The sequence below is a fragment of the Ipomoea nil genome, unplaced genomic scaffold (assembly GCF_001879475.1).
Source record: "Ipomoea nil cultivar Tokyo-kokei standard unplaced genomic scaffold, Asagao_1.1 scaffold1043, whole genome shotgun sequence".
Classification (NCBI taxonomy): Eukaryota; Viridiplantae; Streptophyta; class Magnoliopsida; order Solanales; family Convolvulaceae; genus Ipomoea; species Ipomoea nil.
The window spans coordinates 200,205-227,947 of NW_017617471.1; the positions used below are offsets into that span (position 1 = coordinate 200,205).

At 33.6% G+C, this 27,743-nt stretch overlaps 2 protein-coding genes and 1 long non-coding RNA gene across 3 annotated transcripts; 2 read left to right on the forward strand and 1 right to left on the reverse strand.

The window, feature by feature from the left end:
• Nucleotides 1-1,699: 1,699 nt before the first annotated feature.
• On the forward strand, nt 1,700-18,350 carry LOC109181065. The gene is made up of 3 exons (XR_002054159.1): nt 1,700-1,913; nt 7,860-7,863; nt 18,333-18,350. It is a non-coding gene; the product is annotated as an uncharacterized LOC109181065 (long non-coding RNA).
• LOC109181063 (high affinity nitrate transporter 2.4-like) lies at nt 10,250-12,219 on the forward strand. The gene is made up of 3 exons (XM_019330820.1): nt 10,250-11,096; nt 11,204-11,319; nt 11,564-12,219. Exons 1-3 carry the CDS (start codon nt 10,272-10,274, stop codon nt 12,213-12,215), a joined length of 1,593 nt encoding a protein of 530 aa, XP_019186365.1. The 5' UTR covers nt 10,250-10,271; the 3' UTR covers nt 12,216-12,219.
• Nucleotides 18,351-19,632: 1,282 nt separating the features above from the next.
• On the reverse strand, nt 19,633-26,838 carry LOC109182250. Its single transcript, XM_019332368.1, has 14 exons — nt 26,513-26,838; nt 26,143-26,430; nt 25,338-25,681; nt 24,951-25,236; nt 24,498-24,565; nt 24,028-24,279; nt 23,695-23,770; nt 23,270-23,343; nt 23,137-23,186; nt 22,934-23,018; nt 22,619-22,717; nt 22,083-22,379; nt 20,722-21,301; nt 19,633-20,626 (listed from the first exon to the last, which is right to left on the reverse strand). The coding sequence occupies exons 1-14, from the start codon at nt 26,667-26,669 to the stop codon at nt 19,692-19,694; spliced, it is 3,591 nt and encodes a 1,196-aa protein (XP_019187913.1). The 5' UTR covers nt 26,670-26,838; the 3' UTR covers nt 19,633-19,691.
• Between the last annotated feature and the right edge of the window lie 905 nt (nt 26,839-27,743).

Sequence of the window (27,743 nt, forward strand, 5' to 3'; positions counted from 1 at the left end):
TGGAAAGAAAATCTTTCATTAATAATATTCTACATCATCAAATTAAAATGGACGTAGATTAGGTAAAAATATCAATGCATCTATATTCTAATTAACTGAAAATAAAAAAGAATAATTGACTGAAAATGAATATAAGATAACTAATTGACTGAAAATATAAAAGGAAATGAATATTAATAATTGACTGCAAATAAAAATGATCCATAATTGACTAAAAACAAAAAAGAAACTGGACAGATCATTGCATTATTAAAAATGGAATGAAAATTAAAAATTGGAGGAAAATATTTCAATAATAATATTCTACATTATCAATAATAAAAGCATATTTTAAACAATAGTAGAGGTAAATTAAAAATGGAACGTAAATATTTCAATAATAATATATATATCATCAATTAAAAATGGAACGAAAATTAGGTAAAAATATCACTGCATTTGATATTCTAATTGACTGAAAATAAAATAAAAAGAATAATTAGATGAAAATGAATGCGTTATTTCCAAGGTTGCAAAAATCGCGCCTAATCGGCGCCTAGGCGCTAGGCGGTAGGAGGCCGCCGCAAGGAATGGCCTCGGCGGCCTCCTCCGCGGCCGGCCGCCTAGCCGCTAGGCGGTCTACCGGCGGTTAGGCGATTTTTTTTTTTTTTTTTTTTTGAAAATGTCGAAAAACTTTCGGAAGGCATAACTTTTGACTCAATTGTCCGATTTGGACAATTTTTTTTTTCAAATCGCGTATTTTTTCGAGATCTACCGCAAGCCGCCCCGCCAAAGGCGGTTTGGTCCACTAATTTCTCAAAAAAATGCTTCTTTAGCTCTTAATTTTAGTTTTTTTTTATGTATTTAGATGGTTTCAACAATCTTTTGAACAATTTTACAACCACTTTTGTAAATAGTTTATAAGAAATAACTATGGAAACCTTATATTTTAGTACTAAATTTTGAAAATTTTTAATTTTAATTTTTTTTTAATTAAAAAAAATAAAAATAAAAAATAAAAAATCGGCGCCTAGGCGCTAGGCGCCCCCTTGGCGCCTAGGGGGTGCCTAGCGTTTTTTGCAACATTGGTTATTACTAATTGTCTGAAAATATAAAAGGATAACTAATTGAGTGATATTTTACCATTATAAATTTTCATCGAAGTAACCTGTCCTGATGGATTGAATGTGTTAGCTCTAGACGAAGATGAATAAGATTGTGTTGCCACTACCAATGTCGTCTACAAAGAGGTTTCAATAATGTGTAAATATAATCGGTGATATTAAGTTTTTTTTAAATGAAAAAATTCTTATATATCTAGACAAAAACTATGTCTTCCATACAAATGAATAAGGATAGCAATTCATTTCTATAACTGAGTTGTTAGAGAACGACCACATTTGCCTAATTTATGAAAATACTAAACAATGATAAATAAAATCTTCAAAGTTATAGCACCGCATGCGTACATCTAGACATTAGCTATTAATTTGAGCAATTATTTGCACAAATTTAAACAATGATAACATCAAAATATATAAACGATCCAAACCATATCTTTAATTGCACTATATAATATTTGATGTTATAATTTAAACAATTATACATCAATTCATATATTCTTAATGTATTACAACAAATTCATTCCGTGCATCGCACGGGTGCAAATACTAGTATAACATAATAAGACATTCTCTCATGAGTTAATTGAGTGATAAATTAGTAATTTAATCAAGAAAAAAAAATCACATTTTTTTAGTATGTACAAGGTCACAGTTGGGGTTCATTGGTAAAGTAGTTGAAAAATTATGCGAGTAGAATAAAATAATAATAATAATGATAATAAGTCAGCCTTCATCAGCTTTTAACTTGTACGATGTACATCCGCCTCCCTACTTTATTCCTGCAATAGAATCTGCGATCAATCAGCAATCGTGTTTTAACAAGTAACATGCGCCACCAATTATTCCAGGATCCAATGCCTAATCACGACGCGACAACGTTAGCCGCCGCCCATTATCTTACAAATCATACTAGGTTTAATAATTAACTAACTAACATAATGCTTCACCGTGCAATCAACCCAACTCTATATATGTTTACATTCTCAATTTATTATTTGACAAATTTTAACCACTCCGATCCGATCATTCAATTAATCTATTATATAAAAATCTCAACTCATTGATTATTAAGGGTGTGTTTGATTCACACATAGGAATTGGAATTGGAATGGGTATCAAATACTTGGTAATAGTAATGGGTTTTGGTGAAAGTATTTAACATGTTTGGTAGTAAGGTGGAATGGGAATGATTACTAATAGTAGTGCTTGAGAATAAATAAGGGAATGAAACCCTTATTGTATTTGGGTATGGGTTTTTTAATTGATGGGGTATTCGAAACCCATAGTAGTGTTTTAAAAATCTATCAACCAAACAACAACAATCACTTTCATACCCATTCCTATGGGCAAAACCCATCAACCAAACACACCCTAAGTTTTTATGGCCTTTGATCACAGTCTACTAATTATTTTTTTTTTAAAAAAAAACTAAAAACACTAGCTTTAGATTTGTAATTTGTTACATGAATTTACATCCGATCCCATATATAGTGCTAGTGTTATGTTACTTCGTATAGTGGGTGACTAGGTATTATGCTAACACCTAGTCACCCCCTATATGAACTAAAAACACTAGCATTAGATCTGTAATTTGTTAACAACTGATTACGATCATTAATCAACCACTTATTGAGCTAAATAGCTCACTAGGGACCGTGGTTCATCACAGAAAAGGCATAAATGATATATATATATATATATATATATATATATATATATATATATATATATATATATATATATATATATATATATAAAAGATGATTAATAATGTTGGCTTTGGTTTCCCTTGCTATTAAAAGAAGAAGAAGAATATTTTGTGGTTCAATAATTACTTCCCATCAATAATCCCTTTTTTTGTTTGTTGGTATTTTATCTGTGTTTATAAAAATATATAATTAATAGAATAAAGAGACTTTTGGTAAAAGAAAATCTAGATCAAGACATAACTAATTAACAGCTAATGATTAAGTTTGATGCACAAAATTTAATTGCCAAGTCGTATAAGCTAAGGTTTCATGTTCAACTAGTTTAAAATGCCAATACATACCTAGAATTAGTTTAGTATATGCGTTATATTTTTTTTGAAAACAAAGTATATATATGAATTATATTAAAATCAAATATTGATAAAATAATAAATCAACGACTTACTAAGAAAAAGGAGTCGAAAGAGCAAATTAAACTAAAATCGCATTTGTGGGGATGATAGATTCTTGGTAGCTGGCTTAATCGGGAATTTAGTATGTACTTGTCGAGGCTTTTCATGATCCAGCCTAGCATTAGCAACAAATTAAAGTAATTTAAAACTCATGACAAGAAAGCAGTACAACATAAAATAAAATAAAATGATAGTGGATCACAAATTCAAAGTAATTACCTTACCTGGCCAATTGGCCATGAGTACGTAACAATGATATGAACCTCGTACCGAATACCAAAATGATTTAAAGCCGTTTATTGCTAATGCAGCATCATCAAGATTCTCATTACACAGCATTAAATTGCGAATTCCACTGTTAGTTTATATTATTATATATGCATATATAAACGTACGTACAGTGGGATAAGTGCAATTAACATGTGAATCTTGAAAATGCTGCATTTGCAAACAACGACCGACCGCATACGAAGATTCCCACGAAGAGATTATTGTTAACATACAAAATCTCTAAATAGATCGAATCCACTCAAGTACCAAAGTTATTTGGTTGCAAAAATAACAGTTTAGGAACAGAAAAATCAGTAATTACTACCCAGTTGAGATTAGGGTAAACAACAGTGTACTCTGATATATAACAAACATAAACTCATACTAAAAAAAAAAAAAAAAAAAAAAAAAAGAAGAAGAAGAAGAAGAGAATTGAAATGAATTGAGAATCCAGATCAGAGCCTAAAAAGAAACAACAAAAATATTCATGATTCAATTAGTTCATATCAAAACAAACAAATACGGATCGGAGTAGATAAATATATAAAATGAAACAACTGGGGTGTGATCTTCATGAATTATGATCAGATTCAAGCTATAAAAACATAAGAAATGGAAATATCTATGACCCACAAAAAAAAAAAAAAAAAAAAAAAAAAAAAAAAAAAAAAGATTCTAATCTGTTTCGGATCGATTAAGGAATCAGATGAAAGGAGATGGAAGAAAATTTAAAGGGAAACTTGTGGAAGCTAGCAAAGGTGAAGATGAGAGATGGAGTTATGTACTGCCACAGATCTGAGCTTCTGAGCATGTACGTAGGCAGAGAGAAAGAGGAAGACGACACATCGAGAGAATATCGGAATACAGTGTGGATCGGAGTGGACCACGCCGCCAACACAGCTACGTAGCCTGCCAGTATATACCTTCCATACGCGATAGTGCGATACCTTGTTTATTGGAAATATTAAGGTTTACATATCAAACCCTAGGTACAACCTACCCAAGATAAATACACTTGACCACAAAACCCATCCCACAATTTTATTTTATTTTAAATAAATCTTTTACGGCCCAATTTTGGTCGAAAATGGTTCTTACTCCGGTAAGAAATTGACAAAAAATAGGTCTGAAGGATTATTTTTACAGAAAAAACGATAGTTGTGAATCGAGATTGCAAAGTTTGAAAATTGTTGATCAATCCTGATAGTGTCACTATAGTCGTTGGACCAAAAGTACGAAAAACTCTAATATATTTCATCAGTGATACCAGCTGTTGAACAATCCTGATAGTTAATACCTCCAATGGCCCTCCGAGCATTAGCAATTTACCAGCTGTGGTCATTCGAGTTTTAAATGACCTCCAATAGTCCTCTATGTTCTAAAAAATAACTATCTGTGGTCCTTTTAAGACGTCTCGTGGTCATTTTAAACTCGAATTTTTTAAAGATTTAGGACTACGAGTGATTATTTTTTAAAACATTGAGGACCATTGGAGGTCATTTAAAACTCGGATGACCACAACTGGTAAATCACTAATACTCGGGAAATCATTGAAGGTATTAACTCGCACTAATAATAAGATCTATACATTTATTCAAATTTTAAAAACGGAATAGTATGTTCACTATTGTTCAATCTGTTCTATACATTCCGACTTCCAAAATGATTTTTAAAAAATGATCTCTTGACTACCTATATCGATTTGATTGATTTAGTCCTTTAATTATCATTTATTTAACCAATTTAATCCTCGTATTGTCAAATGTGAGGACCAAATTGGTTAAATAAATGATAGTCAAATGGTTCAATAGTGATGTGACCATTATATCCCTCAAAGTAAGTTGTCTTATGCGTCTCAAGATCAAATTGGTTAAAGAAATGATAATCAAATGACTAAATTAAAGTTCTAAAAAAAAAAAGAAGACGACTAAATTAAACAATTTTTAAACATGGCGACTAAATCAGTCAAATCGATATACTCAAGAGACCATTTTATTAATTTACTCTATTGATTATGATAATCAACCAGTCATAACCTCACCTATATATACGTTATAAATTGCCTGCATGGATAGCTCAGTTGGTCACATAGGTAAAGTTTTGGAACAATGACCTGGGATCAAGTTCTCTAAAAGTGAGGGGACTCTTTGTGCGCAGTAAGTAAAGGTCTACCCTTTATGTTCAGCTGAGTTACCATGATTTACATCTGATGATTTGTCGGTTGAAGCATGGGGCCCTTAAATTAACACTATCTTCATCATTAATATTTTGAATAATAATAAATGTTTTAAAGCAAAACAAGATTCAAAATCCTACTTATATGATTTTGAATAAGAGATTTTAAGTTATAAATTTTGTTTTAGTGATGCTAAGCATGCGTTCTTATGTTAAATATTTTGTTGAACGTTTGAAACCATGCTTTTCACAGAAAAAAAATAAATAAATAAAAAATGCACGACTCTCCTTACAATAAATTACCTTAATAAAACAAGATTACAGAAATATTATCTTGAACCTAGCTAGTTTCCTGGTATTTTTGTTTGGTAGTTAAGTCGTATTAAATTCTTTTGGCCTTCTATTTTTCTTGGGCATTTAATGTAGCATTTAAAAATGAAGTGTCTATTTCCATGGTGCGTGGGGTGGGACCTAATACATGCCGCATGCTTCCCACCTACCATGTTTCTTATGCTGTTGTAGGTGTAGCTCTTTTGGTCATGGCCTTATTCAAACTTTTTTTTTTTTTTTTCTAAAAAAAAAAAAAAAAAAAAAAAAAAAAAAAAAAAAAAAACTTATTCAATACGCCAAAAATCCAAATTAAACCTTTTGAGCACCATACTGAATTATTCTTCAAATAATAAATTTAGTATCCATGAATAACATTTAGATATTTTTAAAGTATTTTTAAAATGTATTAAAACTAATTATTTCTTCAGTTTAAAAATTCAAATTTTTGTATTCCACTAGAATTTCAATTAAAAATTTAAATTTCTATAAAAATATGTGTGATTGAATAATGGTATCTGACGGATTACATTGAAGAGTATCCGACCCAATTATTTGAAAAGTCCAAAACTCCACAAAGCCCAACAAAATTAGCCTAGCAACTTAGAACTCAATAGTTATTGCATGACCACGGTCCAAAAACAATATTGTTTTGTGTAATTTTATTTTCACGCGATCTATTGCAACATATATTTTATAATTTATAATGTATATTATTCTAAAGCATAATGTACATTAATTATTCTAACTTATAAAGTATATTATCTTACCATAGAAGCTAAGCTTCAATTCATTATTCTAACACATAATGTACATTATTCAAACACATAAAGTACATTATTTTAAGTCATAATTTACATTATTCTAACTCATAAAATTCAACGACGTCGTTTTGCACCGTGATCCACACAATAAATTGCCTATATATTTGGAGTTGTAACAATTCCTAAGACCTTTCTTGATTGGGATGAGTTCAAACCTAAGACTTTCCTTAAGAAATCAATGAGTAAATTAAGAATAATAAATAATTAACAAAATATTTTATTACTAAAGTTTACACTGACGGAAAGCTGTGATATTCAGGGGATAATAATAATAATAATAATAATAATAATAATAATAATAATAATAATAATAATAATAATAATAATAATAATAATAATAATAATAATAATAAAGGGTAAAGTAGGAAAATCGTAAGAAAATATTAAAACAAAAATAATATGAACCATTCATTTAAACAAATAATTACACCAATATTTTTTATCCGAGCCTAATTTTATTGACTCTTATTATATTTATTTAGTATGTTAGTAGATAAAAAGACTAAGGGGTGTTTGGTAAATAGTTGTTAGCTGTTAGCAGTTAGCTAATTGAGTTAGTGAGTTTGATTAGTTGATAACATTAGTTAATTGTAGAAAGATGTTTAGTAAATTATCTATTAGCTAATAGCTTATTGCATGCAAAATGACTTTCTTAAAAAGTTTATCGAAAAAATTACATTGAGCAGTTTTTTTTGAATTTTAGCATTTTGGTATAATAATCTGTAACAAAAAGTTAATTAATCAAACACTTATATTGAATGTTTAATCAAGTCAAGCAATAAATAATGATCAAATAAGTCAAAATTGACTGATAAACTATGCTTACTATGTTATCAAATATAACCTAAATATTTTATATGAAGGGACATAACAAGTTTTTTGGAGACAAGTATTAGTCCATATATCTTACGAGATGGAATTTAATTGGTTTACACTTGTGCATGATTTGGATTGGGCCAAAAGCTGAGAAGATGTATCTCTGAGACATTGCCCACAAAGAATTGTTACAACTCCAAATATATTGGCAAATTATTGTGTGTGGACAACGGTCTAAAACGACATCATTAAATTTTATGAGTTAGAATAATATACATTAGAGTTAAAATAATGTATTTTATGTATTAGAATAATATACTTTATGTGTTAGAATAATGTGCTAAAATAATTAAACTTCTAAGATAAGATAATGTACTTTATAATTTAGAATAATGTACATTATAAATTATAAAAATGTATATTGCAGTGAGTCACGTGAAAAAAAAAAATTACACAATACGACATCGTTTTTCGAATGTGGTCTGCACAACGCAATAACTATTGAAATATATTAACAACGTAAGACAACCTTTTAAGTGGTAACACCTTAATTCCAAAAGCTTTAATTTCATCAACGCTAGCTTTTAATTGTGGAAAATACAAAAAGCTTTAATTTTATCAACGCTAGCTTCTAATTTGGTATGTTGTGGATCATAGGCTAAGTTCCTTGCATGTGGATGGAATATGCCGCTGAAATCCTATCCTCTAAAATTATATATCGATCAACTCCAACTCAAGTAGTTGATATATTCTGTAACAACCAAATGGAGGCTGCAACTCTATGTCATAATGTTACATGATGAACCAAACATTATTTTTACTTATCTGCCATGGATTAAAATAAAATAATTAAGCTGCCTACATGCCAATTATCATTTTCGTTACTATTTAAGTTGCGACACGAATTTTTTTTTTTTCTCAAAAAACATCAATTTATTAAAACAAAATTCAGTATGTGCAAAGTCAAGTGGAGAACGCCTCAAGCCCGGCCAAGAGAAGCTACCCATAATCAACAAGCTAGTGTACGTCTAAGTAAGAAATATAAAATTTTACCAACACTCAAAGATAAAATAAGCATAATAAACTCCTAGGCTTAAAGTAACATAAACCTAGTGTCCTAGTCTAACAAAAAAAAAAAAAAAAGGACTTTCCCAAGCCGAAACCACAAAATAGCTATCAATTAACATAAGTATAAGGCCACACACACCGTCAGGCGAGATAAACTAATTAAGAACACCCCAATTTTATCAAAAGTTCAGCAATATAACGGCAGCTCTCAGAGTATGCCAAAATGACTGAAGCGACTCAAAGGTCAAGTAATTAGCTGTAAAGAGGCACACATGCCCACAAATTAGCTAGAACCAAAGAGGAATGGAGTGGTGTACAAGTCTAAAGTAAAAACAATGACACAAGACCTAAAAGCAAACACAATGACACATAGGCTTAAAATAAAAACAATGGCACACAGGCCGGACTCAATTAAATACATTGACACAAGCCAAAACTTATAAACATATGAAGGCAAAATAATACCAAGTGAAGAAGGGCTATAGTCTGTACCATCAATGTCCCTAGCTATGAATTAGTGGCAATTATCTTATTAATTCGTTCTAAAAAAACAGTACATATAGTTGACGTTTAATATTCTTGAAAATATGCATCAAATAAAATAGTAAAGTTATACTATTTTAATATATATGAAGATGAAAATTAAATGTGGTAACATTGTAGCAAGAATTTTGATAATTGTTCTTATATTATTGCGTGCCCTCTGCTAGCTTCAATATAATTCCCATTCGGCAAAGGTGCATGCAGCTATTAGGATAAATTTAAGTAAAAGAAGACAAATTTTCAATAAATACCTTAGATTATTACTAAAAACCTTTTAGAGCACACCAAAGGGTGAAAAAGGGGGTCCATTAATTTATTATAACACTGGAAATGGAAACAAACAAATAAACAAAAACAAAATAAATAATAAATAATCAGTGTAATTCAACTTTTTGTATAAATTTCTACTAGAATGTACGCAGTAAAATATGTGGCATAAATGACTTTCACCAATTGGATTGTACATTTGTACAAGTGGGATGTTGGATTTTGACTGTAAATATAACATAATATTTCGTGGCTATTCTTATTAATATTTTATATATTTAATTTAGTTGAGAGGAATTGAATATATATTTAAAAAATCAAGGACTTTATAGTCTAATGGTACCACATTGCTTCTGGGAGGTGATAGATTTAAGTCTTAGTGGAGGCATTTGATGTATTAGGGTGTCCCCAGTTCCTATATATAAATATTAAAACAGAAGATATTTTTATTTTCTTTTGAGTACCTGGCCTGTTCATTATTACTTTTTTAACCTCCGAATCACAAAGACTCAGTATCACCTTCATTAGCGATCGAACCCATGACCTCTCACAAGTAGACCATAAGGTTAAGGGACAAAATTACATATAAGAATACAAAATTGAAAATTCCAGCAGCATATAATTGGTATGTATCTAAGTATATATCTATAAATAATCCATCCATCCTGAGCAATTAATTGAGAGAAACCCGAAAATTAAAATACCAAAAGTTTAGGCATGGCTGGGATGGAAGATCCAAATTCTCCATCACCAGGAAGCTCTATGCATGGCGTCACCGGAAAAGAACAGACCTTCGCCTTCTCCGTCGGCGAAGACCCCTCGGTCCCCACAGACACTAGTGCCAAGTTTTCATTGCCCGTTGACTCAGAACACAAAGCCAAGTCTTTTAAGATCTTCTCGTTTGCCAATCCGCACATGAGAACTTTCCATCTTTCTTGGATATCCTTCTTCACGTGTTTCATCTCCACGTTCGCCGCCGCCCCTCTCGTTCCGATCATCCGGGACAACCTCAACCTGAAGAAATCCGACATCGGAAATGCGGGTATAGCCTCAGTTTCCGGCAGCATTTTCTCTAGGCTAGTCATGGGCGCGGTCTGTGATTTACTAGGGCCGCGTTACGGCTGCGCTTTCTTGCTAATGCTGTCCGCTCCCACCGTGTTTTGCATGCCGTTGGTGTCATCTGCCGGCGGCTACGTGGCGGTCAGGTTCATGATCGGTTTTTCGTTGGCAACCTTCGTGTCGTGCCAGTACTGGATGAGTACCATGTTCAACGGAAAGATCATTGGGGTGGTGAACGGCACAGCCGCGGGATGGGGAAATATGGGAGGCGGAGTTACTCAGCTGCTTATGCCGCTGCTATACGAGCTGATCCGCCGTGCCGGAGCCACCCCTTTCACGGCGTGGCGTATAGCGTTTTTTATCCCGGGGTGGTTGCATGTTACGATGGGGATTCTCGTTTTGGTGTTAGGTCAAGATTTACCCGACGGCAATCTAGATATGCTACAAAAGAAAGGTGACGTTCCCAAAGATAAATTTTCAAAGGTAGGTAATAGTATGATAAAATTAACCTTGGAGATCAGATTGAGTAAATTAAACTAGATTAATTACAATATTAAATTTTGATTTGATTTGATTGTGAACTGAACCAGGTGTTGTGGTATGGTGTGACCAACTACAGAACATGGATTTTTGTTCTTCTTTATGGGATGTCTTTAGGCGTGGAATTAACAACAGATAATGTTATTGCGGAATACTTTTTCGACAGGTACGTACATATACAATAATATATTATTGTTGGTAATACTTGAATTGTGACGAGTCCCGATCTTTGATCTATTAATCAAATATTCCTCTGGACTCAATCCTTGAGACCGGTACGGTGAAACGGTGTTATACAAATTTTTGTTATTATTGTTTGATACAGTGAAATAAAATTGATTTTTGATGAATTAATAATATTTGGTGGGGCCTGGTTCAACTTAAATATACATGCATATTGTGGAAACTAGGTTTGATCTGAAGCTTCATACGGCCGGCACAATAGCGGCGACATTTGGGATGGCCAACATAGTTGCGAGACCATGGGGCGGACTGATGTCGGACATAGCGGCACGGCGGTTCGGCATGAGGGGCCGCCTGTGGAACCTATGGATCCTCCAGACCCTCGGCGGTGTCTTCTGCATATGCCTCGGCCGAGCCGACACTCTCCCCATATCCATCCTCACCATGATCCTCTTCTCCATCGGCGCTCAGGCTGCTTGCGGCGCCACTTTCGGCATCATCCCTTTCATTTCCCGGCGATCACTCGGCGTCATCTCAGGCCTAACTGGGGCCGGAGGGAATTTCGGCTCGGGACTCACTCAGCTTCTGTTTTTCACTCACTCAAGTTATTCAACCGCCACGGGGTTATCGTATATGGGGATTATGATCGTGGTTTGTACACTTCCTACGGCGTTGGTGCATTTTCCACAATGGGGAAGCATGCTGTTGCCGCCTTCTAAAAATGTTTATAAATATAATGAAGTGTATTACTACGGTTTGGAGTGGGACGAGGAGGAGAAGTCCCGAGGATTGCACCATGGCAGCCTCAAGTTCGCCGAGAACAGCCAGTCGGAGAGAGGCAGGCGGGTCGCTTCTTCTGCGTCGCCTCTGCCGGCGTAGACGTACTATACGGACGAGTATATCAGTCCATGCAAATTAAATTAAATTAAATTAATGAAAGGCCGGGAATTCACTTGAATAATACTACGGATTGGACTACATCATTAATATTAACGTTTCCGGCCATGTAATATATATATATATGTTGTATAAGCAGGGCTAATTCGTTGATATCAAAAGGAAATCGAATAACCTTTGTTTACAATTTGGCCTGGGTATATATGGACATTGTTATGTGAATTTGTTGTACGTGAATTATATATTCAAATTATAACTAATTGTTATGAATATATAGTTGATTATTAGTTGCAAAACCTGTAGCCTTTGATATCACTTAGTAAAAAGAAAAAAGGTTCCAAATAACATTTTTCTTCAGTTGCAAACAAGCACTAATATATACTATATCGCTTAAAGAACTGGAAGATGATTTGAAATTAGATTCGTAAATATTGCAATTAATCTATACCTTAGACGTGCATGATGTAACTTAGGGTATGTTTGAAAATCATGAAAATGTTTTATGGAAAATAAGTCATTTTTGAGAAACATTTTTATTCCTTTGTTTGAATGCATGCATTACAGAAAACTGTCTTAGTGTGTTTGATTCATATTTTAAAAAATGAGCAGATCAGAAATAATTAAACATTTTATTTGTTTTGTTTAGAATATAACAACATTTATAATAATAATAATAATAATAATAATAATAATAATAATAATAATAATAATAATAATAATAATAATAATAATAAATAAATAAATAAATAAGTGGTTGTAGTGGTATAGTGGTGATAGTGTGGTAGTGGTGGTGTTGTTATTGGTGGGGGTGGTGATGGTAGTGGTTGTAGTGGTAGTGGCAGTGGTGGTGATGGCGGTGGTGGAGGCCAAGTGTGGTGGTGGTGTTAGTGGTGGTAGTGGTGGCGGTGGTGACAGTGGCAATAATAGCAATGGCAGTGGTGGAGGGTGGTGTGGAGGTGTCCAGGTAAAACATGCGGGTTAATGATAGCCATTGATTTTGCCAAAATCAACCATCCATATTGAGCTAACACTGATTTTTTTAAAAAAAATGTGGTGGCATTATGGTAATTTTGCGTATTGTTGAAAGCTTAAGGTGCATATATATTTTCAAAGCTTAAGGTGCGTCAGTTTTACACTTGAGAACTTAAGGTGCGTTATTGTTGAAACTTAAGGTGCATCATTCTAATTTCTAAAGCTTAAGGTACGTCATTTAAACACTTAAAGTGCATCTTTTTAACACTTAAGGTGCATCATTTTAACACTGAAGGTACGTCATTTTAACACTTAAGCTGCGTCATTTTAACATTAATTAAAGTGTGCAACTTTAACATGCATCATTTTTAAGTTTTAACACTCAGATCTCACCGCATGTTTTACCTGGAGAACTCTTCGCACCAAATCTCATTCATTCATATATATATATATATATATATATATATATATATATATATATATATATATATACACGTCAGATTTTATATTTTAAATTTTAATACGACGTTTTATTAGTTATTCGCGATATGATCACGATCACTAATATTATATACGTTATGATTGATAATAAACTTTTTATAATTAACTAATTAATTAATATTATGATATGAAATAAAGAGCATTTGATTTTTTATTATAATATAATGTAATGTAATATAATATAAACTACTTTTTCAGAGCATGAACTTAGCAGGTCAACATAATCGGAAAAAGTTAACTCCACCCCCCTTTATCTTTTTACAAGCCATATCATGAACTCATGTGCCGGAGCTAGCTGCTTTTATATTATATATTATATATGTTGTACTACGTACCAAAATTATCTCAGTAATTTTGGTTTTACAATGGTAAAAACAAAAATAGCTGAATCTAGCTACTTAATAATTGCTTGAAAAAGAAAAGAAAAGAAAAAAAAAAAAAAAAAAAAAAAGTCTCAGCACCAATATAAATAAAGTGCCCACCACCTCTCTTCCTCTAGGCTCTACTTTGCCTGGCTTAATTTGTTCTCCCTGCAATTCTTCTTCAATTATTCTCCGATAGTTCCACTGAAACAAACAACAATACACTACATATATATACAACATATAATTGGCTGTACATGGCAGCGGAAGAGAACGGCAGCGGCGACGGGAGGTGTTGTAACGGGAAGAACCGGCAGGGGGATTGCCGGCGCTCGTTCGGAGAGAAGTGCAGTCATCTGGCAAAGAAGCAGCGGGCGAAGTTTTACATTCTCCGGCGTTGCATAGCCATGCTGGTTTGCTGGCGCGAGAGGAACGACCATTGATATATATACATATATATAATGAGGTAGCTGGCTAGCTAGCTTTGTATTAGTGTGGCGTGGCGACCTATATATAAAGTATTAATTCATTTACTCAGTATTTTTAAATGGATTTTCTGTATGTAGAATATAGAATTTACTTTTATTTTATTTGTCGATATATCATCATATATATTTAGATATTGTTTCTCTTTTTAGTAAATTAAAAGTTGCCGCATGATATATACAGATTCCATGTTATATGCATTCCCAAATTAAACTCTGCAACAATTCCCTGTACGTTATACGAAGGTTTTTGTTTTGCGTGTGGATGGGTTCCTTAATACGCCGGAAAATATATGCATTCCGGCGTTTCTGTTTGTATTGGCCTCATAATTTTTTCTATGTAGAGTTAATTTGATGTTTTTGTCTTTTTTTTTTTTTCTTTCTTTTTAAGATTATATTTAAAAAATGTACGAATTCAAAATTGTTCTTCTTACTATTTTTAGATATTCTTGTACGAGATAATATTTAATGTTTTTTTATAAGTTAAATTATAATAACACCTTCCCTTTTAAATTATACTATTAAAGTTACATTATTGTGGGAATGAATAATCAAATTAAATGAATGTTAACAGTTAAGCAGATAGAGCCGAAAAGCTTTTATATATATGACAATATAATATGAATCTTTAATTTTAATAATATATCTTAACTCGATTTATACCATAATTTGTTATTTCATTTAATTTTTTGTTAACATAAATAACATCAATAATCGTGCATTATATTTGAGGTTTTATATATTTTCCTTTTCAGTGTTAATTAAATCCTGAAAGAAAATGATTTTAAAAAAATAGAAGATTGGTGAGAAATTTAGCAATATATAATGAGGGTTTAATTAAAAATGAATGAAATGATGCTCCCCAAAACAGGAAAGGGTAAATGCTGTGTCATTTCGGACAATCTTATCAGTGAAGCTTATGCTACCACGACCTTAGACAGTCCCAGCTTTCATTTTCTAATTATTTCTGCTACAATTGTCCTATACGGGTCTATCATATATCATTGTGATTTATTTATATATATGAAAGATAAGAAAAGGTGATGACAAAAATGAGTAAATAATGATCGATCTGAGAAATGAAATTGGAGGGTACAGTACAGCTACTATACCTTAGCCGACCGGAAGAATCTTATTCTTAAAAAAATCGTGTGCGACCGGTACCGAGTTGCTGATCCTGTACTGTGTAGCAGAGACTGAGGACTGAAGCCTCCCACTCGTGCGGCCCCGGCCCTCTTTTTACCGTTCTGACCTCTTTTAGGGGTTTTGGCCCCATTCATGTTAATTGCTCATGTACTCCATCTCTGCTTTAATTTCTTTCTGCCAATTCGAAACTTCATTTAATTTACCCATCTCCGATCCATGCCAGTCCAAAAAAAAAAAAAAAAAAAAAACTCGTAATGAGTAAGATTCCAATCATGTATCTTAATTTTATGAATGGAAGCAAACGAAAGAAACATAAGCCAGGAATATTCACAGTATTACTCCCATCCACAACTTTAATTTCTCCCCGGTCATCACATTACACTTATTCAAGTATGCAACAGTGCATACAAGCACATATTTACTTCATTAATTCACTCATACATAACGAATCAAGTGTTTATGATTGAAAAAAAAAAAATGTTTTTCTTTAATCCCTGCACAAATTTTGTCTCGAGTAAAATGATGTAAAAATTCTTTTATTTTAACCATAGCAACATTTTAAACGAGATTTATGTGTAGGGCAGGGTGATTCAAAGTCCATATATGTATATAAAACTATTACCTTGTGATGATCTGAGTAGTAATGAATTGAATTATTGGTTTTTGTTGGGAAGCCATCGTGGTTTTTGTGGTCTGTTAATTTTGAAGCAGAAGGTCAAGGGAGATGGTGAAAATAGTGTATAAAATGCACGTGCAGGCCTGACAGGACTCAGAATTGGTTTTATACATTGGTGGCTCTTTTAGAAAAACTGCCACCAGTAGGGACACCAATACAGAAAAAGAATATTTTAATTTATTTTCAAACTATCTAGTATAGTATATTATATGTAATCTCTGATCAGATCATTATTTAATTTGGGTATGTATACAGTGTGTGGTCAGCCGCTGATACCGATGCAGATTTTATTGATCGATTTGGTAAGAATATAAATGTTGCACTAGTTTTTTTTTTTTTTTTTTTTTCTCCCTCTCCTTGATTTATATAAAAATAGGTAGTTGTTATTTAAGGGTATATTCTGAATGAAACTCGCATTGATCCTGACCAGTAAAAAATCACAATGAGTTAAATTAATTTAAATTGTCCATAATTAAAATTAACAAACTTAACCATTGTGATAAACAAGTTGATTGATGTTGTCCTCAATCTTACACTATATTTTTGATAATAATACAAAAACTTGTGTGGTAGACTAGCAGTGTGTGATTGCATAGCATATATATGCATGCATGGAGATACTCATCAAATTAACCTCACTTGTGCTTTAATTTTTTGAGATTAACGTAACGTACTTGTTTATATATGCCTATTCAGATCCTATTGCAGTAGCCCACTTTATTAATTATTACAATGAATGATGATAATGATTAGCGTTAATCATGCTTTTCAACTTTAGATCATTGACTTGTAATTATTTGCATATATGTCTAGCTCAATCCATCCTGGCTGGTCAAGTATACCTACAGAAATATATAATATGTGCGAATGGTATTTACTATTATGGTAATAATGTTGAATGATTTGATGTGATGTATTTGAGTGGTGCTATAGTAGGTGTAGGCATGCTTTTGGAGATGGAATGCAATTCAGGTGGCCCACGTTGCAGTATTATATTTTTCAAAGTAGGGAGGAATGGGTGTTTGATTGGAGTGGACAAAGATAGATGATGATGAGGTGAGCATGCAACAATATAAATATATATATATTATTAATAACCTAAAAAGAATTGATCTTGAGAATTCCGTCATCTATGATCTTGTCTTAAAATTTTAATAAGATTGATAACCGGTATTCATTAATGGATGTATACCTCTTTTGTTAGTGTAACTAAGCTAATATATAGTTTGAAAATCCTAACAGGTTACGTTGGTAACATGTGTTCGATTATTATATTGCATACATGTTTTGATGGTGTAACTAAGTTAATATGCTGAGTTATGTGCAGTGGGATATACAAAGAATTGAAATATAATTAATAAAGTAGATAGGATGATATATATATAGGGAGCTAGGTCTAATTATTTAAGTGGTTGTTAGAATGTGAAAATTGATTGAATTAATTAGGAAATTAAGCATGAATAATATATGTTGAGCATGCACATAATTAATCATGGAGGTGGCAAACTCTGTTTGTTTGAATAATAAATCAACAAAGTCGGGCATTAGTAAGTAGTAGATAGCTACCCGGGCCTTCACATGTGTGCATGCCCCAGGCCGGCCATTTTGAGAAACATATATGACTACTCGTCTACTCACAGCTCCTTCCACCACTGCTATATATCTATCTTCATGTCTTTTCAACATTATATATATTATATTACACTACGCGTACACATGCATATATGTATGCAAAAATTGAGATTGGGTGTTGTGGTATTGATCACAAATTATCATCGGATCATATCATATATATATATATATATATTAATTAAGTAAGCAAGAGAGTGACGAGCTGATGAGAAGAATCTATTGCAGAAATAATCTGTATATATGTATGTGTTGTTTTAGTCTTGGGAAGATTATTTTAGCGAAAGCTAGAGTATTATATTGTTAGTTCATTCCTAAATTAAAGTAGGTGTATGTGTGTATGTATGTTTTACATCATACTCCGTGATTAATATAATGAACTAATTAGCTGCATGCATGCTGCAGTATCATAGTTTAATTTACAGGCCGGCCGGCCAGGGAATTGGAACATGATAGAAATTAATATAATGTAGCCAATTATTATATTAATTAATTGCGGGCGCGCGGCAACCATAAGTATATATACCGTACCGGTCAATCTTCAACATATATATATCCTCCATCAGCTCAGCTCTTCCGATCCATGGCATGGCCTCCGGATTCTCCCACCGCATATATATGCACCTTCTCCATCCTGCAAATTAATTAAGAACGTATATATGTAACCCATCCAATAAAACGGAGTACTAGCTAGCTTTCAATATTCAACAATATAATATAGGCCCTGTTTGGTAAAAAATTTGCCTATAGGCCAATTTTGGCTTATTTGACCACTATTAATTGTTTGATTTAGTTAAAATATCAATATAAATGTTTGGTTAATTAGCTTTTTGCAACTCCAAAAGGCTAAAATTAAAAAAGCTACTCCTAGCAACTTTTTCAATTAGCTTTTTGAGAAAAGAAATTATACCTAACAGCTAATTTACCAAACACTTTTCTACAATCAGCTAATGTTATCAACTATTTATACCCTTTAATTAACACAATCAGCTAACAGCCATTTTACCAAACAGGGCCGTAATATAATGTCGTGGTCGGGCCAATGATATGATATGATATATATATATATATATATATATATATATATATATATATATATATATATATATATATATATATATATATATATATATATATATATGATGTTCGTGTTTTTTTTTTTGGGTGTACTGTACTGTAGTATGTCATTCAATTCCATTATCCATATATTTCCGTGAAGATCAGATCAGAGTTACGTTGGTTCATCATATCGATCAGTTAGCAGCTCCGATATGATCCACCTGTACCTACTGCACAATAAATATATATATATATATATATATATATATATATATATATATATATATATATATATATATGCAGCTTCCTCTGATCTCTCTCTGCAAAAGCACCACAAAAGCCTGCACATCAAATTAAAGTACGTAGAAAGGAACAAAAAGAAGAGAACAGAAGATCAGATGACATTATATGTTAATTATTATCATTCCAATTAACTGCATATTTTCATTTTATCCGCCCTAACATGCATTATATATATTAATTAACCAACATTCTCTAACAACTCCACAGCTACCTACCTCTGCTCTTCCAAGTTCCAACATCAACTTTTCTAAGTTTTTAGATTCACATACACGATAAATTTGATTAATTAAGCCAACAACAACCCTATGAATGTAGTATATAGATTCTAATTCCTATTATTTCGCACTGATGATTGATTGAACTTGGCTTTGATTTTCTCCACAAACTTGTCAACATTCTTTACTGATGATCCGTTGCTGCCCAAAGCATTTTCAAGATTCTTCCTCACATCCTTAATCGCCTTCCTCAACTCAATCGAACTTTCCGCCTTCATCAAAAACTTAACCTTGGATGCAACTTCCTCCTTGCTGATTGATTTGTCGTCGTCATTACACAGATTAATCCCAATCTTCCACTCATCCACCACTAACTTACGGTTAGTGGGTTGATCAACAATTAACGGGTAACATATCATTGGAACACTGCACCATATACTTTCCAGAATCGAATTCCATCCGCAGTGTGTTATGAAACCTCCTACTGCCGGATGTGAAATCACTGCAGGTTGATGGCACCATGGCACGATCAACCCACGATCTCTGACGCACTCTTGAAATCCATCCATGGAGAAATCCATTTCGTCTGTAATGGCCATACCAGGACGGAGAACCCAAATGAAGTTCACCTCACTTAGCATTAGCCCACGCCCCAACTCCATGATGTGTTCTTTGGTTAAATGAGCAAGGCTCCCGAATGAAGCATATAGAACAGAACCAGGCGGCTTTGAGTCCAGCCATTTGCAGCAATCTGACTCGGGCAACAGGCTCCTGAAAGCTGTTTGCTCGGTGAAGCTTTGTGGAAAAAGGGGACCAATGGCATAGAAAGGTTGTTTTTCTTCAAGGGCTGATATGGTTTGTGGTTCAAGTTCTTGGACAGTGTTACATATGACAATATCAGCTTTCTTGGCATCCTCAAAACCTTTGTACACTGTCAAGTAGACCGCTGAGGTTGTGTTGTTTTCTTGCTGCAAGTACAGTGGCAGGTCTCTTGGTTCAATAGCCTCCACTCCCGGTATATAATCTATTGAATCCTTGCGACAATCTGGTGAACAATAAATTAAAAGAATAATGTTAGGTTAGTTGAGCATGATGGTTTTGATCCAATTCAATATAATTTTTCTTACAGCCTGCACTGACCTTTACAGCCAAAATGGCCATTTTCTTTGAGGAGGTCCAAATGAGAGTCAATGGCAAAAACAAGCGCCGGTTCGGTAAAGAATGAAACATTCACAAGGTTATACTTGCTGGCAATAATGGACGGCCATGCGTAGAAACTGTCGGCAATCAGACATGTGGGCGGAGGCTCCAAACCCGCCAGCTTCTTGACAAGCTCATCGACGTGAGCTGAAAAAACGTACATCATACCCATCATGAAGCCATAGGCATCTGTGGTCCGATCAAAGCCGAGGGGAAAGCCATCACTGATGGTTGTGTATCGTATGTCAAGGCCTGAATTTCGGGCTTGGGTGAAGATATCATCTGTAGGAGCTGTGGTGGTGCCTCTGCGGGCTTTGATGATCAGAGAATCAATCAATTCTGTGTTGACAAAGGTGACGGTGAAGCCTCGGGAAGCAAGGTTGATGGAAAGATGGATGGCTGGATTTATATGGCCTTGGTATGGCATTGGAAGCACTATGGCATGATGCTTTTGGTTATTTTCTACCATTTTCCTGAAACTCACGAGCTTCTCTTCTCTTTGATCTGGAATGGCTTCAAACTTAGCTTGAATGAATTGAAGGAGATCAGAGAATAAGTGCAAGCTAATAAAGGAATTGAAGAATCTACAATATAATTAATGATTTTAATTTGTCGTTAGCATTTATCATATTAGTATTATCTAGATAGGAATATATGATCTTAAAAACAAAATTATGGATGGCACTGATACTGATGAACAAATAAAACTTAATTAATTAGAAGCAAAAAGACATGTTCACTTTTAATGATTGTGCCGGCTGATGGAGATATGTGCTAGCTGTTTAGCCGGCCCATGCATATATATATATATATATATATATATATATATGCTGACATGCAACTTGCTATTTCTGTGATGCATCCTGACATTTTGACATCACAAGAAAACAATTAAGAACAAGACAACATATATATACCAAGAGCTCATGATGTTGTAATTTCTTGAATCTTGATTAAGAAAGATCACAGTTAAAAATAGCATTACAAAAATATCATGAGCTCATGATCACAGTTAAAAAGCTCATTTAATTTGCTCAAGTTTTCATAAACCAACTTTCACCACTCTTCTTCTACCTTTACCATTGAATTGGTTGTATGCATTTCATGAATTGGGAGCCAATTAAGCATTCATCCCATGCATCTATTCAGTAACTGAGATCCCATACATACCACAAAAAGTTTTTATCTCTGGAGCTACTTAATAAGAGAGAATATTATGATAGAATACTGGTTGACTATGCATGATGCTTCACCATAAAAATATAATTATGGTAATAAAGCGGTTTTAACGGAACATTTACCTTTGAGAATGATTGATATCCAACCCATTGAAAATGAGGTTCATGTGAATGGTATCCACGTGGATGAGGTTCACTGCTTTCTGATTTGGACAGACACAACCTGTACATGGGGTCTCCTCGATCTAGAACATGCTGCTCCCAATCTGATCGAATGCCAAATGGATTTTCCTTAAGCCAACCGCCTTGGTGAATTGCAGCTTTATCCAAATTTTCAACTTCAAGCTTTCCCTTTCCATATTTTGAAAATTCTTCTTTCATTCTAATAGCAACTTCTTCTATGTCAGATTGGAGAAATACCTGTCTTTCAAAAAACATAACTATAATTACCTAATTTCCCTTGCAGGATAAAAGAACAAATTAAAACAAAAAGTTGGATCACGTCCTTTCTGCATCTAGAAGGCTATTATGGAAATACAGAATAAGTCTTATGTGTTTCCATATTGCATTGCATTTGATAATCAAGTAAAACAGAGTGTAGGACGACTAGGACATCGTACGTACATACAATGAAAAGTTGTCATTACATAATTAATTACCTTCCCTCCAGAGGCAAGCAAGTCGGCTATTGCTTCAACCAATGACTTCTGCAACATCCTCCACCGGTGTCCTGGTTTGTTGAAATCAGGATTTGGACACTGCATTATGAAGAAATCTCAGCTGTAAATGATTTACAGTCAGTCTCAACTCTCAATCATTATTGTTACCATCAATGTTGAATATTACTCTGCATTAAAGTATTCTTGACTCGGTAGTCAAAATCAGCAGAACCACAACCAAACTCATTTAAGCTTTAACCCTAACTAGTTAAGGTTAGCTAAAATTATAAATAAAAGACACAATAGCATTTATACCTGAATTGATACAAGAACCAGCCTTCCAGGGTAACTGGAAATAATGGACCGAAATGTTGATGTTGCATTTGTTGCAACAAAGTGTCTATCAATCAGAAGATAGATAAATTATAAATACATTGGCCAGATCAATAGAAGCAAGCCCTAAATTAGCTTCTCAGTTCAGGATAATAAGCTGTTTAAAAGGGGAGGATAGTACATACACATTCTTCATAACAGATTGAGAAACATGGTCCAGACAACGTTTCACCAACTGGAAAGCAAGTTGAATGAAAAGATTTATTAGGTTTGAGAAAAAGCATGGGAATGAAAAATACTTAGGCAGACGAGCTCCACCTTCCTATTTATCTCGAGGCCAAGAAAATTGAAATCCTTCCTCCTTGCCATTCCAAAAAGAAACAAGCCATTCCCTATAGAGTTAAGACATAAGGAGCTTAAGGTCCAATTTCTTCTTTTTCAGGTCTACATCATCCAAGACTTTGGAGTTAACGGGCCAATAGCTAAGAAAATTGAAAAAGCAACTGAAAACAATTTACTGTAATATTGAAAACATAATGTTTCTGAAGAGTTGACACCATTTAATCCAGCAGGGTAGGAGTATGATTTTTAGATTATCAGATTAAATTGTAGCTCAGTTATGATTTCTGAAAAGATCACTCCATTTTCTCCAGTTGGAGACCAGGTAGCTTTGGCTGACATTTAAATGAGAAGTTTAGAATTGATTATTACAGATGGAACAATTAGGAGATAAAGAGAGTTACCACTTCCAATATCAACAACAAGAGGCCTGTCGGGATCATTATATATACATTTCCAATCCATCTCAAAAGGGTATGCCTGCATAAATATTAGCATGGTTGCTGTTATGATCATATTGGTAGTTAACCTTATTTTCACAACTAGTGATGGAACTATCCGGGGCTAATCCAAGATAAGTGCAATGACTCACTGATACTGATCTTAAGCAGAACAGATGGCACTAAGTTCTCATCTGAAAACCTCTCTTTCCTTTTATAAGCAGTTCTCATATGACAACCTCTTCAAAGTAGTGTGTTTAATTACAGATTGTAATTGAAATGATTTAGAATACGTACTCTATCTAGTGCCAAGAGCCCGGGAAGATTTCTTCCTTTCAGAAACTCCCACACAACAGAAGCATTTTGAATCATGTTTTCAGCTGTAGCAGAGCTGGAATTCCCATGAAATGCATCACATGCCATTTTCCCAACAATACTTACATCACAATTCCTTTGACTTAGAGCATCAACCATTGCTGCTAACTTGGATGCTCCACCAGCATTGAGGTTTGAGGAGCTGAATTTTACTGGGCCTATCCATATAATTTTCTAAACACATCAGGAGCACACTCGTCAGGGCATTTAATTTCCACAAAATAACTCCTCAAGAAATTAGAGTATACAATTATCTTATTCTTATCATAAAGAACCAATCAGGCAGCATTGCTCTAAACTTAGATTCCTGAAAGCAACTCATGGAAGAAGAAGAATAACTAAATTAATTAAATGTATTGTAACTAATGAGATCTTAGTCATAGGGAGATCACCTTGCATTTTGAAAGAAAGCTAGAAATTTCCTCCAGTGTGCTGGGTCCAAGATCAACAGGTTTCCAACCTACAAAGGAAGTGGCAAATGGAATACACAAGAAACTGTGAATTTATCTTAAGTCGTAAATGACCAATTCAAGAGCAGGTGAAAGATAATTGCATTTTCTAAAGTGCACTATTACATAAGCAATTCGGGCATACAATAATTTTTTAGTAAATCGTCAATGTTATTTGCTAATACTCCATGTATCTTTTCTTTGCATAAATGACTTTGAAGAATCAATCAAAGCTACAACAAAAAGCAGTATCTACACCAAACAAATGAACAATTATGGGTTGTTATTATTATACAATTATTATCATAATTATTGACTCTGGATAATAGGATTTATGCAAGCATCAACTATGGCAGGTGATCCAGTAGAAGATTTTAAAAAATGACAAAATTTTACCATCTAAAATGGAAGAAGCTGAAGATATCTCCATCTGATGTGGGTTACTATAACTTATGCACCAAAAATCTTTTGGTAATACAATTTCTATATTTCTTGCCTTTGCAGCCTCAACTATGGCATGGGCTTGTTTGAGTGCTTTGCGTTCCACCAATTTAATGGGAACAGGCAATCCAAAGGCATGCATTATTTGAAACGCCATTTCTCCAACAAACACCAAAGCATCACAGATAGATGCTAAAAAATGTAAGGCAGCAGCTTTGTCTATGAGATTACCACCACCAATCTGCATTAAAATTTAAGTGTTACTAAATCACATAAACAAAAATCCTACCTCATTTGAAAGAAATACGGAATATTAAAAAAATTGATTCTGAAGAACAATACTATGGCAACATAGGGCTTTTTATCGGTCCTGATGATCTTTTCTAGTTGAGATAGGCCCAGCTGAAAGTGGAACCCCGCAATGCAGGCAGAACAAAAGCAAGCAATACCAACAGTTGAAGCAAGAATTTTATGCACTTCAGAAAATGAATCATTAACAAAAATATCAACACCAAACGATAGCTGTTGGGCAAACTTTTGACAGTTGGACACGTCATCTTTTAACTGAGAAATATTCTCAAGCAGAAGGATGTCAAGTTCTGTTCTTTTTTCAATCCAAGCCATCATCTCTGAAGAACCAAGTTTTGTTGGTATAACTTTGAGTTGTAGAACAGATGAAAGGTATTCTGGAACACAAATTGAAGCATCAATTAGACGGTGCAGAAACTATATCATAGCAGCTCCCAGCAAGTCATGCAAAAGTCTACTCCATTAGATGGCCTCCTAACACCAGTATGCTTCTTTTTTTTTTTGGTATACATTCAATGCAGGTGGGTTGAGGGGATTGAACTCTTAACTCAGAAGTAAGGAGCCCTCCCCTTACCCCATGGCCACTTCACTGGCAACCCACATGGCTGTTACTCCGCATCGTATATATTATTATTATTCATAAACTACATCACATAAAAGCACATATGTGCAACAGGAAACAATTCACTGCTGAAAATATGCTGTCCTAGGTAAACCTATTTCACTTGGAAATCCTTCTTGTAAGACACCACATGATGATTTTATGAAAAATTAACATGCTGATTTGATGTGAGAAAGCATAATATAAAATGAATTTGATCATTAGAAGTTCTTATACCTGCAACAGCTTCTAATGCAAGAGGCTTAGAATTAATTGTTGAACTCCAGCTACCCACTAGAATTACTTTTGCACGAGCTTCACAAAGATACTTAACTGTGGAAGCGGAATGGGGGTCTAGTTTCTTCTTATCCACTGGCAGAATGGTTGAATCAAATCTAACCATGACAACTTTCCCAAATAGTTCTTCCTTTGGAAACTGTCCGAGGGTTTGTACATGAGGGAAGAGACGTAATTCTGACTCATAACAAGCTTCAGCCTTATCCAGAGCAGTTAGTTGGCTCTTGACTGCAATCAAAGATTGGAGCTTTATAATGAAGTAGCTATAAATTTGAAATTTTTAGTAATTTATGCATTTATAGGAATTTACCTGGTGATGAAAATTGAAGCCGCTGAAATTTCTTGATTTTCCGGCAAGTCCTACGCAACTTGTGTTTTGGGGATGCGAGCGAATTTTTCCGACAGACGAGGAAACATTGATTTCTAAACAGAAGAAATGTTTGGAAATTTTCCAGAATTTGACTCATCGTTCCTAGCCTTCTAGGAGTGAGCTGATGAGACAGAAAATGCCTGCAATCTATCCCCACCTCAACCCATTATTCTTATGTATCATATACCAGACTAATTTCTGTTCTCATTTATAATTGATGTTTAATGTTCTTGCCCCAACACAATTCACAAATTGAATTATCGTGTGCTTGCAAAACATTATGATTTATTTGTTATGTTATTGTTGTTTAGTTTCTTATTAGTTCAGTATAATGTTTAGCTCATTGGTCTCTATGTATCGGAGTCTTGCACCCATCTTTCTTAACTAGCTAATGAGTAATGACTATTACCTTCGATTAGATTAGACCATAATTACCTTTTATTCAATCCCGCACAAGCTTTAACTTAGTGGTTCAGTATGTAATATTTGGAAAAAGATCAATGTATGAATATTGGTAGTCACAATATGAGGATTATATACAAAATGGACAAAACCCTTGTACGTATTAGTGAGGTTATTATTTTCATATTATTATTGTATAATGTATAGTCTTGTAGTATGTGGTTAGTATTAGTTAGTCAAGACTACTTCTACTTATCAGGGTTAGTTAGAGTTTTAGTTGTGATATACTGTGTAATCTTTATCTTGTTTCAATTGAATCGAAAATCATTCTCTAATCGTACGCACGTACAAAGCACAAAAAATTTTAAACATTAAAATAACATCGTTTTGAACCGTGATTCACATAACTATTTGAACCACGATCTTTATAATAATTTGTCGAGATTCAACCTTTTGAAAAGAAAAATTACATTTTGTTTATCATAGTCTCTTTGATGGGCTTGAAAATTTATCCAATCCACATGTTGTGTCCTAGGCCCATTGGGCCATTTGGTATTATCCTACAAAATGGGCAAATTATGTTGTGCATCACGGATGCATCATGTATGATGGACACAGATGCAAAAACGACGTCATTTTGATTAAAAACGCGCGTTCTATTTAAAAAAAAAAAATCAGTTTCGATTCCCAGCAATAGCATTATGTTGTTCATTCATTTTAGATTTTTAGTTCATTCATTCTGGATTTTTAGTTATGAAATTATAGATGT

What these genes read in the sequence shown, in the direction of transcription:
- LOC109182250 (XM_019332368.1), bottom strand. Translation starts at nt 26,669, where the DNA reads ATGAGTCAAATTCTGGAAAATTTCCAAACATTTCTTCTGTTTAGAAAT. An exon ending in AGCTTCTTCCATTTTAGATG is followed by an intron (nt 24,566 to 24,950) that starts GTAAAATTTTGT and finishes CTTCCTTTGTAG; the next exon opens with GTTGGAAACCTGTTGATCTT. An exon ending in TGCTTGCCTCTGGAGGGAAG is followed by an intron (nt 22,380 to 22,618) that starts GTAATTAATTAT and finishes TTTGAAAGACAG; the next exon opens with GTATTTCTCCAATCTGACAT.
- LOC109181063 (XM_019330820.1), top strand. Translation starts at nt 10,272, where the DNA reads ATGGCTGGGATGGAAGATCCAAATTCTCCATCACCAGGAAGCTCTATG. An exon ending in CCAAAGATAAATTTTCAAAG is followed by an intron (nt 11,097 to 11,203) that starts GTAGGTAATAGT and finishes GAACTGAACCAG; the next exon opens with GTGTTGTGGTATGGTGTGAC. An exon ending in GCGGAATACTTTTTCGACAG is followed by an intron (nt 11,320 to 11,563) that starts GTACGTACATAT and finishes TGTGGAAACTAG; the next exon opens with GTTTGATCTGAAGCTTCATA.